At 42.1% G+C, this 14,593-nt stretch overlaps 1 protein-coding gene across 1 annotated transcript; it reads left to right on the plus strand.

Annotated features, from left to right (window-relative positions):
• Window positions 1–9,345: 9,345 nt before the first annotated feature.
• On the plus strand, window positions 9,346–12,851 carry LOC114937014 (uncharacterized). Its single transcript, XM_029310375.2, has 2 exons — window positions 9,346–11,360; window positions 11,465–12,851. The coding sequence occupies exons 1-2, from the start codon at window positions 9,346–9,348 to the stop codon at window positions 12,849–12,851; spliced, it is 3,402 nt and encodes a 1,133-aa protein (XP_029166208.2).
• The last annotated feature ends 1,742 nt before the right edge of the window (window positions 12,852–14,593 follow it).

Below are 14,593 nucleotides of genomic sequence, written 5' to 3' on the forward strand. Positions count from 1 at the left end.
TGTATGCAGTGGCTAGGTATTTGCGCGCAAAATGTTATCTGGGATATATATGTCTAAATTAGATTTTCATATACATATTTTTGAAATATAATAATGAGTTTGTGATATTAAAATAATGGTCGCTTATATGAAAAGTTATTAATATTAGAGTCGCATAACAAGTTATTCAAGTAATCTCATCGTTAGTGATTAACATCAGTTGCAAGTAATAGGTTGTTCAAGTAATCTCATCGTTAGTGATTAAAATTAGTTGCAAGTAGTAGGTTGTTCAAGTAATCTAATCGTTAGCGAAAATCAGTTGTAAAGTAAAACAGGTTAAATCTAGTAGAAAAGTCTTACCATTTTTCATTATTCGCAATAATTAATGAGAAATTCATTTAAAAAAATCGACTAATTCGCGCGCCTGGGAGAAATTTTTTATATATAATTAAATATAAATAATTATATAATTATACATATAATCGTAAAATTATACGTCAAATATGTCCATTATTATATATAATTATATAAATTTATATATAAATTATAAGGCTTATATATAATCATGTCAAATTATATATAAAACATATAGATAGATAGAAACTTTATTGCTCCCCGTAGAGTTACAATTTAAAATACAAAAACAAAAACAAAAACAAAAACGCTTACATTATTCACTTAACCTAACTTAACCTACTTAACTTAATGTTTCTAGGGGGTTGAGCTTCCACCTTGGGTCGCTCTTGTGGCCTTCTCCACTTAGCTTCCGCTCCACCCCCAGTACACGCACACACACATCTCGCCGCTTGGGACTTCCGTTTCCTCTTGCTTTTCCGCTCTTTTATGTTTCTTCTCCCTCTCTCATTTTTTCATCCCATTCCTCCCATTCGTCTCTCCTTCCCTCTCTCTCTCTCTCTCTCTTCCTCTATCTCCATCATCCATCTTTCTCCCTCTCCTCTCTCTCCTAGAATTTCCCTGACTACTTTCTGCCAACTCCTCTCTCTTTCACTACTTATTCTACCTCTTTTTCAAATATGTTCCCAAGATTCCTCCTCTCCCTCACATAACCTGCATTTTTTCTTTTCCTCCTCTTCCCAGTATCTACTTTCTAGCATTTCGTTTCCCAGTCAAAACTTCGCCACTCTCCTCCACCTGCTCTCCCCCAACCTTTTCTTAAATACTCCGGAACTCCTTCCACTCTAATCTCCTTATACCATTTATTATACTCTGACTTTTCTATTCTTTCCTCCCTTTTTTTCCTCTGCTCCTCCCAATCCTTCTTTAACAATTCTCCGAACTACCCCTCTTCCTCCCCTCTCCTCTACTTCTATTCTTTTCCCTCTTTTCCTAAAGTATTCTTCTCTTTCCCTTTCCCATTTTGAACCCAGCTTTCCTTCCTTTGCCCTTTCTCTCATTTCTTTCCAACATTTTCTTGCTAACTTGCTTCCTCTTCTTTTCTTCATTCTTTTCTCAAAGCTCCACGCTTTCGCTCCAGCTCTTGTTCTCAGTTTTTCTATGCTTAGCTCCTCTCTCACCATGTATCCTGGTGTCCTTCTTTCTACCCCTAATGTCCATCTCAGGTACCTTTCTCTAATCTTTCCATCTCCTCTCTCTCCTTCCACCCCCATATTTCTACCCCATAGCTCAGCACTGTCCACACCAACTTGTCAAACAGCCAGAGCCTTCTTCCCCAGTCTTTTCCGAATCTTCTTTTCCCTATCCCCCATACTTGACCCATAATCGATGCTGCTCTCCTCATCCTTTTCCTCACCTGTCCTTCTTGTCCTCCATTCATCTATAGCCTATATCCTAAATACGTGAATTCCTTTACTTCCCCCATTCTCTCTCTTTTCCATCTCCATTCCCTTTTTTCCACTTTCCCCCCTTTCTCCTAAATCTCATAACTTTCGACTTCTTCGCATTCAATTATAGCCTTTTATGATCTAAGTACTCTTCTAATCTTTCTATCATGCTCCTTAATTCTTCCTCCTCCTCTACCAGCAACACCATTTGGTCCGCGTATGCTAACGTGTATATTCTTTTGTCCCCTAGCCTCACTCCTCTCCTTTTCACCTTCCCCATTTTTTCTTCTAAGTCCGCTATCAAGATATTGAATAACAGCAGACTCAATGAACACCCCTGCCTTACTCCTTTCTCTATCCAGAATTTCTCCCGTATTTCCTCCCCTACCTTTATTCTACATACCGTTTCCCTTATTACTTCCTCCACTCTTTTTCTCAGTCCCTTCTTTATTCCACTCTCTTCCATTGCCTCCATTACTTTCCCTTTGTCCACTGAGTTGAACGCTGCCTTCAGATCTACGAACAGTGCTGTCATCCTTCCACCTTTTCTTTTTAATTGTCTGTTAATCAGGTAGTTCATCACATAAATGTTGTCCATCGTACTCATTCCTCTTCTAAATCCCATTTGATTTTCTTTTATTATTCTTTTCTCTTTCACCTCCTTCCTCAATCTCTCTGTTAGGATCATTGTATACACTTTATACAATGTTGGCATCAATGTTACTCCCCTGTAATCCTCTACCACATTTCCTTCTCCTTTCTTTTTTATCGGTATTATTACACCTTTCTTCCATTTCTCCGGCCAGCCTTCCCCTCTCCAAATCCTGTTACAAAAATCCAATGCCCAATTTTCCAAATTCCCTCCTCCGTATTTCCAGACCTCATTCGGAATCTCATCTATCCCCGACGCTTTTCCTTTTTTTAGTTTCTTTATTGCCTCTAGCAATTCTGTCCTACTTATTTCCTCTTCCTTATCCTATTCTTCTTTATCTCTTCTGTTCTTTCTCTCCTTTCTTACTGTCCTCTTCTCCACTCCTCCTAGCAGCTTCATGAAATAATCTCTCTACTCATCTCAATTTCCTCATTTATTCCTTTCTCTCTCCTTCTCTCCTTGTTAACTATTTCCCACACTTCTGATTCTTTTTTCACCTCCGCTGCCCTCCTTTCCCATTTCTCGTTTTCTTCCTTTTTCTTCCTCTCACATAATCTCTTGTATTCTCCTTTTTTCCTCCTATATTCTTCTCCCTCTCCTCCTTCCCTGTTCCACTTCCTCAGCTCCCTCCTTACCTTCCTTTTTTCTTCTCCACACTCCTCGTTCCACCAACCACTCCTCTTCTTCTTCATTTTCCTCTCTTCCTCCTCTGTTACATTCATTGCCTCTTTCAACTTCTCCTCTATTTTCTTCCATTCTCCATCTATCTCTTCCTCTCTTCTTTCTAATTCTCCCACTTTCTCCTTAAACCTCCTGCGTCTTTTCTCATTCCAAGTTCCTCCTCTTCTCCCTCCTCGATTCTTTCTCCTCCCCCCTCTCTGCTTTCCTTCTATCTCTACCTCCATTGGATGATGATCTGAATCCACTTTATCTCTTACTCTTAACTTTTTTACTTTTAAATAGATACAAAGTTTCGCTCGTATATTGAAAAACAAAAAGTGATAAATGCAAGGCCAACTATCAAGCAATTATTCAAGCTGTTTAATTAATTAACATTTATTTCATATATAAATTATTAAGTTACAATCATTGAATATTAAAATTAACGCAAAAATACAGTTATTCTAAAATAAACGTTTCGACCGCACGCGGTCTTCTTCAGTATATTATTAAAATATAAAATCATAAAAAATTTATATAATGTCAAAAATTAATTTTAGTTCTTCAGAGTCGAGAGTTTATGAGCAGTTAATGCGTGTTTCAATCCATCATGTGTAGGAAAAATGTCAACAGTTCTTAAGGCGTTAAATTTAAAATGTTTGTTTTATTTCTGTTATGTAGATGACATAATACTGCCACTTCTATGACTAATATGACTCAGATTTTTAATAATTTTAATAACTATTATGATCGACTTAAATTCACCGTGAAACAAGAGGTTAATCGTAGCTTGAATTTCTTAGATTTATCACTTAAAATTATTAATAACACAATATACATCGACTGGTATCAAAAAGAAATCTTCTCAGGAAGGACTTTATCATTCTATTCAAACCACTCATTATGCCATAAAATTGGAATAATATACAACCTTGTAGACAGAGGTCTGTTGTTATCACATCCACAATATTTTAATAAAAATTTGCAGTTAATCATTAATATACTCATAAGCAATAATCTCTTGATCTGATCTTTAACAAAATTAATAGTCGGATAGAACACATCATATCTAAAAAAAGCATTATAAAGAGACAAGCCAACATAGAAAGAACAGAAATTCTCAGAAACTCAGTTAATAAAAAATTCTTTGTCATTCTGTATATAAATAGGATCTCAGAAATAATTGTTTTCTCGGTAAAAAATACAGAGTGTATTGTAGGATATAGATGTCTAAACAAACTTGATAATATTATTAAAGCACAGAAAGATAAAACTAAACATCCATGCAATTCGAATGTAGTTTATAAGATCAGTTGCAATAATTGTAATGCATCTTATGTAGGCCAAACGAAGAGGCAATTACAGACGAGACTAAAATAAGATAAAAATAATATCAGGTTGGACTCAACAAAATATTCAATAATTTCTGAACACATAAGAAATGAACACCATACATTTAATTGGGATAACGTAAAGATTCTGGACAATGAAAATAATTATTATAAAAGACTCATTTCTGAGATGCTACATATTAAAGAACAAAAAAATGGTCTAAATTTAAACAAAGATACTGAGTTACTCAGCGAGTCGTATTTTGATATTTTGGAAAAATTAGCGAATCAATAAATAATAATAAGACAAATAGGACATTAACGGTTTAAACATAGGTATTAGATCATAATGAGCTGTCTTTTTATATTGTTGATTTTGTCTTGTGTCATCTTCAACAACTTTTTTAAGTAAGACGTGGTTAAAAATTGTCAAGAAGGACGATGTCAAGTAAGCATATTGCTAATTGTTGGGGATTTATATTTTAATTTCGACATACGTTAATCGTTAATTTTTATTAATCGCAGCGCCTACGGAACATTTTAATTTCTTGCTTATTAACGACAAAACTTTTCGAGATCTGATTAAAATCAAAGATCATACCGAGGCGAACATTGGTTTGACATTTTTCCTACACATGATGGATTGAAACACGCATTAACTGCTCATAAACTCTCGACTCTGAAGAACTAAAATTAATTTTTGACATTATATGAATTTTTTATGATTTTATATTTTAATAATATACTGAAGAAGACCGCGTGCGGTCGAAACGTTTATTTTAGAATGACTGTATTTTTGCGTTAATTTTAATATTCAATAATTGTAACTTAATAATTTATATATGAAATAAATATTAATTGATTGAACAGCTTGAATAATTGCTCGATAGTTGGCCTTGCATTTATCACTTTTTGTTTTTTACTTTTTCTCTACTATCCTCGTCTCCCAGTACGTAATCTATTACTGTGTTCCCTCTTCTTCCTGTAAAAGTCCATTCCCCCTTCTCATCTCCTTTTGTGTTTCCATTCAATATGCTCCATCCTCTTTCTTTCAAAAATTCTAATAATTTTTTTCCTTCTGCGTTGATTACTCTGTCCTTTTACTTTCCCCTATCCTTTCTTCTCCTGCATTTTCTTCTCCCCTTACTCTTCCCCCTTTCTTTCCCTTCCTCGCATTAAAATCTCCTCCTATTATCCCGTGTAAACCTCCTCCTCTTTCTCTTCTGTCCACTGCTCCATTTCTTTACATACCTTCTCTATTCCTTCTTCTGCATATATTCCTATCACCTTCCATCTTTCTCCCCCTACCTTTACTCTTCCTACCATAAAACCTTTCTTTTCTATTTCCATCTTCCTTCCTTTCTGCGCTATCTTCTTTCTTATCCCCATAATCATGCCTCCTATCGCTCTTCCCCTCTTGTTCTTTCTGCCAGCTCCTTGTACTCCCCACACGTATCCTTTCGGCAAAATTCTTCTGACTTTCTTTCAACTCTTCTCTTCCATCCATGTTTCTGTCAACACTATCACATCCCATTTCTCTAATCCCTTCCAAAAATCCTTATCCTTGTTCCCTACTCCCGCCACATTCCAAAACCCTAAATTCCATTCTTTTTCACCCGTCCTCCTCTTCCTTTCCTCCCTCTCTATCTCTTCAAATCTTTTCCTTATCTCCTCTTCTCCCATTACTTCTTTCCTTACGTTTCCTTTTTAATCCTTCAAGACCTCCTTTACCTCATCCCATCTCCACCATTTTTCTCCTATTCTTATCCTGCCATTGTTTATCCATGTCCTTTCCCCTCTTTTCTCTTCTCTCCATGCTATTTCTCCCAATTTCCGTCTTACCTCCCTTTCTTTCCACGTTAGGTCCATGCCTATCCTTTCTTTTCTATCTTTCAGATCTATCATCTTCTTCTTCTTCTTCATCCACCTCCCATTTCTGTTCTTCCTTCTCCAGTTCTACCACCACCATCTCTCTTCCTTTTTCTCTATTTTCTCCTATCTTTCTTATTTTCATTATTTTCACTTTTGCCTCAATCTCCATCAAATTCTCCACTCTCTCTCTTCTTTTCCCTTACTTGACCTCCAGGCTTCTTATCACTATATTTTTCTCCTTTTCCTCCTTTTCTAGCATCTCCCATTTTCTTTCCATCTCCCCTACTCTTTTCTCTCTCCCCCCCTTCCTCCATCCTCCTTTCCAGTCTCTCTATTCTCCTCTTCATACCTTTCATGTTCTCTTTTATTTCTTCCTTCTCTTCTTTCCATTTTTCAATTTGTTCCTTGTAATCTTTTCTTATCTCCTCCATCTCCCCTCTTATCTTCTTTCCCTGCTTGTTTATTTCCTCTCTCATCTCTCTCATCTCCTGCCACATCTCTTGTAACATTTTTTAAATTTCTCCCTTCTCTCCCTCCTCCTTGCCTTCTCTCTCTGGTAATCTCGTTATTTTGTTGCTTCTCTTAAAAATTTCTGCTCCCTCCTCTCCATTCTTTTCCTTTAAATCCCTTTTTTTTTCTTCAACAATTTCTCTATGTTTCCTATGCTGCCACTTCTTTCCTTTCCTTTTTTACCCATCACTTCTATTAATCCTCCTCTCTCAGCTCCCTTAATTCCTTCCTTCTTTCCGCTCATCCTGCTTTCTAAGCTCTTATGTTCCTTTTTCTAACCACTTTCCTCTCTATATTCTTCTTTTTCCTTGTTTTCCTTTCTACCTACTTATTTACCTCTCTATGTTTTCTCTACTCCTTGCTTCTTACTTTCTGTATTCCCTAGATATTCCTTAGCGCCTGCTCTCTTTTCTCTCCTTACCCTGCTTCCTCTCTATACTTTCTATACTCCCTGCCTACAATCAGCTGTCATCCAGCCTCCTATTTCTCTTTTTCCTATCTCCTCCTTCTAGCTATTATCTCCTCAACTATTCACACCCTCTCACTTTTTCCCCGCTTCCTCCTTACACTATCCTCTCCTCTCTCACTTGCGCTTTATACTCTCTAATCCCTTTCAATTATCCACACTCGCACTCCACGTGTACAATGCGTTTGCACCGGAAACGGAAGTTCTATATGAAACATATATTTATATACAGGATGTCCCAGAATTGATAGTAGAAAAAATAGGCATATTCTACAAGTCAAAATAAGGTAAAATTGTCCTATAAACATATGTCCGGAAACGCACCCCCTCTGAGCTACAGCCCCTCAAAGTTTCCCAAAAAAACTTGAATTTTCCGTATATTGTCTAAACTTGGACTTAGAATTTTATGAAAATTGGTACATACACATTTCTTTATGCGTTTTATTTATTTTTATTGTCAAAAATTGTCTAACAAAATTTTGAAGGGGATTATAGGGGAGGGGACTACTTTTCAATATGACAAAACTTATGTGTGGATGCAATAAATTTGAAATACATTACAATTTATAACAAAAAATACAAAAATAAGCATTTTTTGACTCTTTGATTTTTTTCATACGACAAACCGTTTTTGAGATAATCGACTTAACAATAAAGACACCTGTATCTGTACCCTACGGCTCAACCTATGGGCAAGTTTTGCGCGAACTATGTAGTTCGCGCGCAAAGCACTATCCGCTCAATCCACAAATGATAGATTACAAAAAATAAAAACAAAAATAAAGACAAAACAAAAGAAAATGTTTGTTATTTTGTTATGATCATGTTATTTTAGTCCGTTTTCGTCGATGGTTAATAATAGTTGATGGTAAGTTAACACACAGTGATTATTTTTTCTCTCTCAATTAAAAATTACGTTTTCTACGTTACAGAATTTATTTTTATAAAATGGCAACATTTAGTTTTGAAGAATTGGCTAATATTCATTTTATGTACAGACGTGCTAATGGCAATTCTTTCGAAGCCCGGCGTCTTTATAGCAAAACATTTCCGAATCGTCGACTTCCAGATTCTAGAACATTTATACGTAGTCATCAACATCTCAGAGAAAATGGACAATTTCAGTTGCTTAAAATTAATGCAGGAGCAGATAGAAGGATACGCATACGCGGAAGTTGAAGAGCAAATTCTAGATATTATTGACCAAACTCCCTCGACAAGTACAAAGCAAATCGCAAGTATTGCGCAAATTCCAAAATCAACTGTATGGCGAATATTACATGATAATTGTTATTATCCTTATTACATCCAACGTGTGCAAGCATTGCTTGAGAGATTTTGCGCCAAGGCTGAAATTTTGTCAATGGATTTTAGAGAAGTATGCCAGAAATCCACAATTTCTTTCATTAATTTTATTTACTGGCACATAATTTTATTCGAGGCACAATTTACGAGAGATGGAATCGTAAACTTCCATAATAACCATACATGGGCAACTAAAAATCCATATTCCATAACACAATGCAGACACCAGCAACAATTTAGTGTCAATGTATGGCTGGTATTTTAAGTGATCATTTAATAGGACCGTTTTTTCTTCCTCGTACTTTGAATGGTGAAAATTATTTATATTTTTTGGAAAATAATTTGCAAATTTTATTGGAGGACGTACTTTTAAGAATTCGCCAAGAAGAATGGTTTATGCATGATGGTGCCCCACCACATTTTAGAATTGCTGTGCGCGAATATTTAAATAATCAATATCCGAATCGGTGGATCGGGAGAGAACTAATTGTAGCGACTTGTTCGTCATCCTCGTGGAGGAAATTCTTGACACGCGATCACGTCGCAATTGGGAGGAATCACGCGAGAATAGCACGGAATTGCCCTCGGTGGAGGAGCTACAGGCGTTTCTCAAACGGCGGGCGGCTACACTCAAGGCCTTGTCACTAGTGAAATCTGAGTCTCATCCGACCAAGGTCGACTCAGGATCGGCTAAAACGGCGCGCGCACACACAAAAGGAGAACACGCGATCAGGCCAGTGTTCTCTGTGTCCGCGCAGTCATTACATCATGCAGTGTGATGAGTATCGACGTAAGACCGCACAGGAACGAAAGTCTTTCGTCGAGGACAAGAAGTTGTGCCTCAACTGTCTGGGTAAACACGCGGTAACGGCATGTACTGGCAAACGAACGTGCACCGCATGTGGCAGCAAGCACTACACCACCCTACACGATGCTTATAGTACTGCTGCTGGGGTCTCTACTACTGATGATGCTCCATCAAAAACGGTGGCACATACTTTCCACAGCACCAAGGCGTCCAACCAGGCAGTGCTTCTTGCCACTGCGCGGACACTTGTGGATGACGTCCATGGCGAGCATCAGGCTGTCCGAGCCCTAATTGACCCTGCATCGGAGGTCTCCATTGTGACAGAGGCGGTAGCTCAACGATTGCGGCTTCCTCGCCTGCCTTCCGCCGTCACTATCTATGGAGTTGGAAGTCAGCGTACTGGAACGGCGAAGGGTAAGGTGCGGATCACCGTGCGCTCCAGAACGAGCGACTTCTCGCTCGAAGTGGAGGCGCTTATTCTTCCGCAGCTAACGGCGCGAGCGTTACGAGTGGATGCTGAGACGACTACGTGGCCGCATCTTCAGGGTATCCGGCTGGCTGACCCTACGTTTTTAGAAGACGATCCGATCGAACTGCTCCTTGGAGCCGACGTATACGCATCCATTATGAAACAGGGGATGCGTAAGGGCGCTCCGAGCCAACCGTTGGCACAGCAGACCACCTTCGGATGTATCTTGTCGGGAGTCGTGTGCGCTGCCGGCAACAGTGATAGCGCGACGACGTTACAGTGCACTGTCGGCGAGGATCTAAACACCGTAGTAAGGCGGTTCTGGGAACAGGAGGAGCTGTCTGAACCATCAGGGATCCTGTCTAGGGAGGAGCAACAGTGTGAGGAAATCTTCGTGCGTACGCGCGGCGCTGACGGACGATACCTGGTGCGCCTTCCTGTGGTTGGCCTCTTGCCAGACTTTGCTAGCTCCCACCGCGTGGCCTTGCGATGTCTGAATCACATGGAGAAGCGCTTTCAGAGGGATCCAACGTTGCAAAAGCAGTATCAGGGGTTCATGCGGGAGTATGAGTCGCTCGGGCACATGATACCCGCTGAACCGCTCGTCGAGGGTCAACGAGGCTGCTTTCTTCCGCACCACGGAGTGTTTAAGGCCTCCAGCATCACCAAGTTGAGGGTCGTCTTCAACGGTTCGTCACCGGTAACCAATGGAGACACTCTCAATTGCCACTTGAGCGTCGGAGCGAACTTGCTACCTGCGATTTCCGACATCCTGACCAGGTGGAGAAGGCACAAGTACGTCATAGTAGCCGACATTGAGAAAATGTACCAGCAAATCCTGGTGCATCCGGAGGATCAAGACTTGCAACGCATCCTGTGGAGAAACAGCCCGGGTGAGCCGGCGCAGGAATACAAACTGACTACAGTCACATATGGGTTATCTTGTGCTCCTTACCTCGCTATGCGAACACTGCAACAACTGGCCGAAGACGAGGGAGCGAACTTTCCATTGGGGGCAGCCGCTCTTAGGGAGGACTCGTACGTGGACGACGTCCTGACGGGTGCGGACTCTTTGGAGGATAGCATCAGCATCCGCAGAAAACTAACTCAGCTATGCATGGCGGGCGGATTCCCATTGCGGAAATGGGCGGCTAATTGCGAGGATCTTCTTCAGGGAGTCCCTTCAGAACATAGAGCGCAACCGCTGCCTCACACGCTGGAATCACTCGGAGATCAGGGTACCCTGGGCTTGCGTTGGCATCCGCAAACGGATGAATTCTCGTTCGTCGTCCGAAGCGAAAAACTGGGACCAATCACGAAGCGCTTCATTCTATCGCAGACAGCCAAGCTCTACGATCCGCTCGGATGGCTTGCTCCCGTGGTGGTCCGTGCTAAAATTATGTTTCAGACGATTTGGCTGCGCCATCTTGATTGGGATCAACCTCTTGAAGAAACTGACGCCGCGGCGTGCAGCAGCTTCAGGAAGGCCTGCCGCAACTGGAGCGGGTGAGAGTGTCTCGAGGGCTGCGAACCGTGTCCGACCTTACTGAGATCCATGGCTTCGCAGACGCATCCGAGAGAGCCTACGCGGCTGTGATCTATTTGCGCAGCCTGGATGACTACGGAAGAGTCTCGACGTCTTTGATTGCATCGAAGACAAAAGTCGCGCCTATCAAGCAGGTGTCATTGCCTCGACTGGAGCTGCGCGCGGCTGCGCTGTTGACCCGGTTAGCTTTTCATTTCAGGGCACTTCTGAGCATTCCAGTAGAAGACGTGCATCTGTGGACGGATTCTATGGTCACATTGAGTTGGATTCAAGGACATCCCGTTTGCTGGAAGACATACGTGGCTAATTGCGTTTCAGAAATTCAACGGACATTACCTGAGGCCCGATGGCATCACGTTAAGGGCGTCGAGAATCCAGCAGATTGCGCTTTCAGGGGATTGACTCCTGGAGAACTTCTCAAGCACGAGCTGTGGTGGCAGGGTCCTTCCTGGCTGACGACATCAAGCGCCAACTGGACAGCGGAGCCCACGTGTCGGCCAATGAACGAACCACCGGGAGCTAGGTCAACCATTCACGCTGTCAAGGCAAGAACAGACGCTGAAACGCAGGAGCTCACACAATTCTCGTCATTGCATCGGCTGTTGAGGGTCACTGCGTGGTGTCTCCGATGGCTGAAAGCAGGTTGTGGGCGGTGTGGAGAGCCGCCGTCGACGTTGGAAATTAGAGAGGCTCATGCACGATGGATCACCATCGTCCAAGGGCAGGCCTACCCCACGGAGATGAGGCTACTAAGAGAAAACAGAGCCGGCGACGTCCGGGGTCCGCTCAGCAAATTGACGCCTTTCATCGATGCGGATGGAAAGGTCAGGGTTGACGGTCGGCTGAAGCACTCTCTTCTTAGCTTCAATGAGAAGCACCCGGTGATACTTCTGCATGACTTCACCGCCCTGTGCGTAATTGTCTGTCATCGTCGAACACTCCACGGGAAAGTGCAACTGACCTTGAGATTGTTAAGGCAACAGTTCTGGATACCACGCGGTAGAATGGTGGTCAAGCAACGCATTCGCAAGTGCATCACATGTACGCGATGGCAAGCGGCTTTTCCACAACCGTTGATGGGCAACTTGCCGACGAGCCGGGTCACTCCTGGACGACCCTTTCTGGACACTGGAGTGGACTACGCAGGGCCAGTGCCGATGCGCACTTCCCCAGGTCGTGGACAGCGAGGTCGCAAGGGATTCATCGCAGTCTTCATCTGCCTCGCCACGCGAGCAGTCCATCTCGAGGCAGTGTCGGACTGTCTTACGGATGGATTCCTGGCAGCATTTCGACGGTTCGTGTCCCGGCGGGGCATGTGCAGAACAATGCACAGCGACTGCGGCACGAATTTTGTTAGAGCCGATGCCCAGCTACGAAACATGTTTTGGGCTACCAGTGTCGAGGCACGCCACATAGCAGAGAGGGTCGCCCACGAGGGAGTGGAGTGGTGATTTAATCCTCCGGCGTCGCCCCATTTCGGTGGTGTCTGGGAGGCAGCGGTGAAATCAATGAAGTTTCACCTGCGTCGCGTTATAGGCGAGGCGGTGCTGACATATGAGGAAATTGCCACGCTCCTCTCTGAGATAGAGGCATGCCTCAATTCACGACCATTGCAGGCTCTTACAGACGACCCGGAGGACCTGACGGCACTCACCCCTGATCATTTCCTCATCGGAGCTCCTCTGATGGCAGTGCCCGAACCATCATTAACGAAGACACCTGCGAATCGATTGACCCGGTGGAAACTGCTGCAGCAAATGCGGGATCATCTATGGCAACGATGGTCACACGAATACCTGCAAAGATTGCTTCCCAGGACGAAGTGAACTAAGGACGAGTCCAACATCAAGAAAGGTCAGCTGTGTCTCATCCGGAATGAGACAACAGCTCCGTGCCTCTGGCCACTGGCACGAGTGACACAAGTGCACTCAGGCGATGACGGTCGCACGCGGGTGGTCACTGTCAAAACAGCCACCACTGAGATGAAGCGGCCCGTCGTGAAACTTGTGCCGCTTCCGATTCCACACCAGTAAAAGTGCGGTTTTGAAGACGCGTAAATACGTAAAACTACGCGAGTGCATTATGCACTATGTTGCAACGGGAAAGATTTCGTCAGCATCTGACGAGGCGGGCGGCATGTTTAAAATCATGTAAAGAGATTATCTTTCATTTAATATTAAATGTATTTACGTGTATCGGCGAGAGCAAATTTTCTATTTTCGGACGCTCCCGTTGGAATCAGCTGTTGTCCACGCATATTTTGACGACAAGCAGCTGATCTCAGCGTGATCGTCGGAATTTTGGAAGATTCAAGTCAGGGCGAGGGGTTTGCGAGCGCGGGGCTCACGCAAGGGTCAGCGTTCTTCGCGCACCAGTATCTCTCTGCGTGTCTTGCGTGCGAGTGATCTCCGTCGCTTAGCAATCTGATTATTACTGCTACGTGTTCGTCAAAATTTAAGTGTAACATTATTTGGTTGATAATAAAACGTTTATTTGATCCTTATAATCTTCTCACTACTATAACACGCTCGACGTCACTCACATTCGAAAGGTGAAATATTCTCCGCGAGTTCGTGCACAATATATATATAGTAACTGTGATTAAGTTTCATTCGGTCGTATAAATAGTTATCCGAAAAGTAGGGCCAATGTAATTGGCCGACGGCACACCTTTGGCGCGGAAAGCGGGAGATTAGCGAAGACACAATAAATTTTCGTTTGCCTAGGCGTCAGGCGCGAGATTTGCGCCACTCTAAAAATTCACAATTAGGAAAAGATCTTTCGAAAATCTGAAAACATCCCGAAAATTTCTGCGACGGCAATACTCGACTCGCTCAGAGCGTCAAGGAGTAGCGGGGGGAGTTCGGACGGGAAAGAAAAAACGGAGGTCGAGAGTGGCTATTTAGAATTACTCAGTTGTAATATTCATGGAATATATTTTAATAATGAGGTAAAGGAATGACAACAATATTATAAAATATAAAAAAACTGTTAATCTCGGCTCGAATTATTGTGTTACAATACAAATAAATTCTCGACGGCAATCGGAGTCTGTGCGGATGACATGCACAAAATTAATAAATTAAAATGAGATCTCAAATCAAACTCATTTATTAAATTCTAAACGTTTCGACCCACTTCGGGTCTTCTTCAGTAGCTGCAAAATACAAAGAAACAAAAATAAAAGATAATC

Source organism: Nylanderia fulva, unplaced genomic scaffold (genome assembly GCF_048542155.1).
Source record: "Nylanderia fulva isolate GAGA-0341 unplaced genomic scaffold, ASM4854215v1 Scaffold173, whole genome shotgun sequence".
In the NCBI taxonomy this organism is placed as follows: domain Eukaryota; kingdom Metazoa; phylum Arthropoda; class Insecta; order Hymenoptera; family Formicidae; genus Nylanderia; species Nylanderia fulva.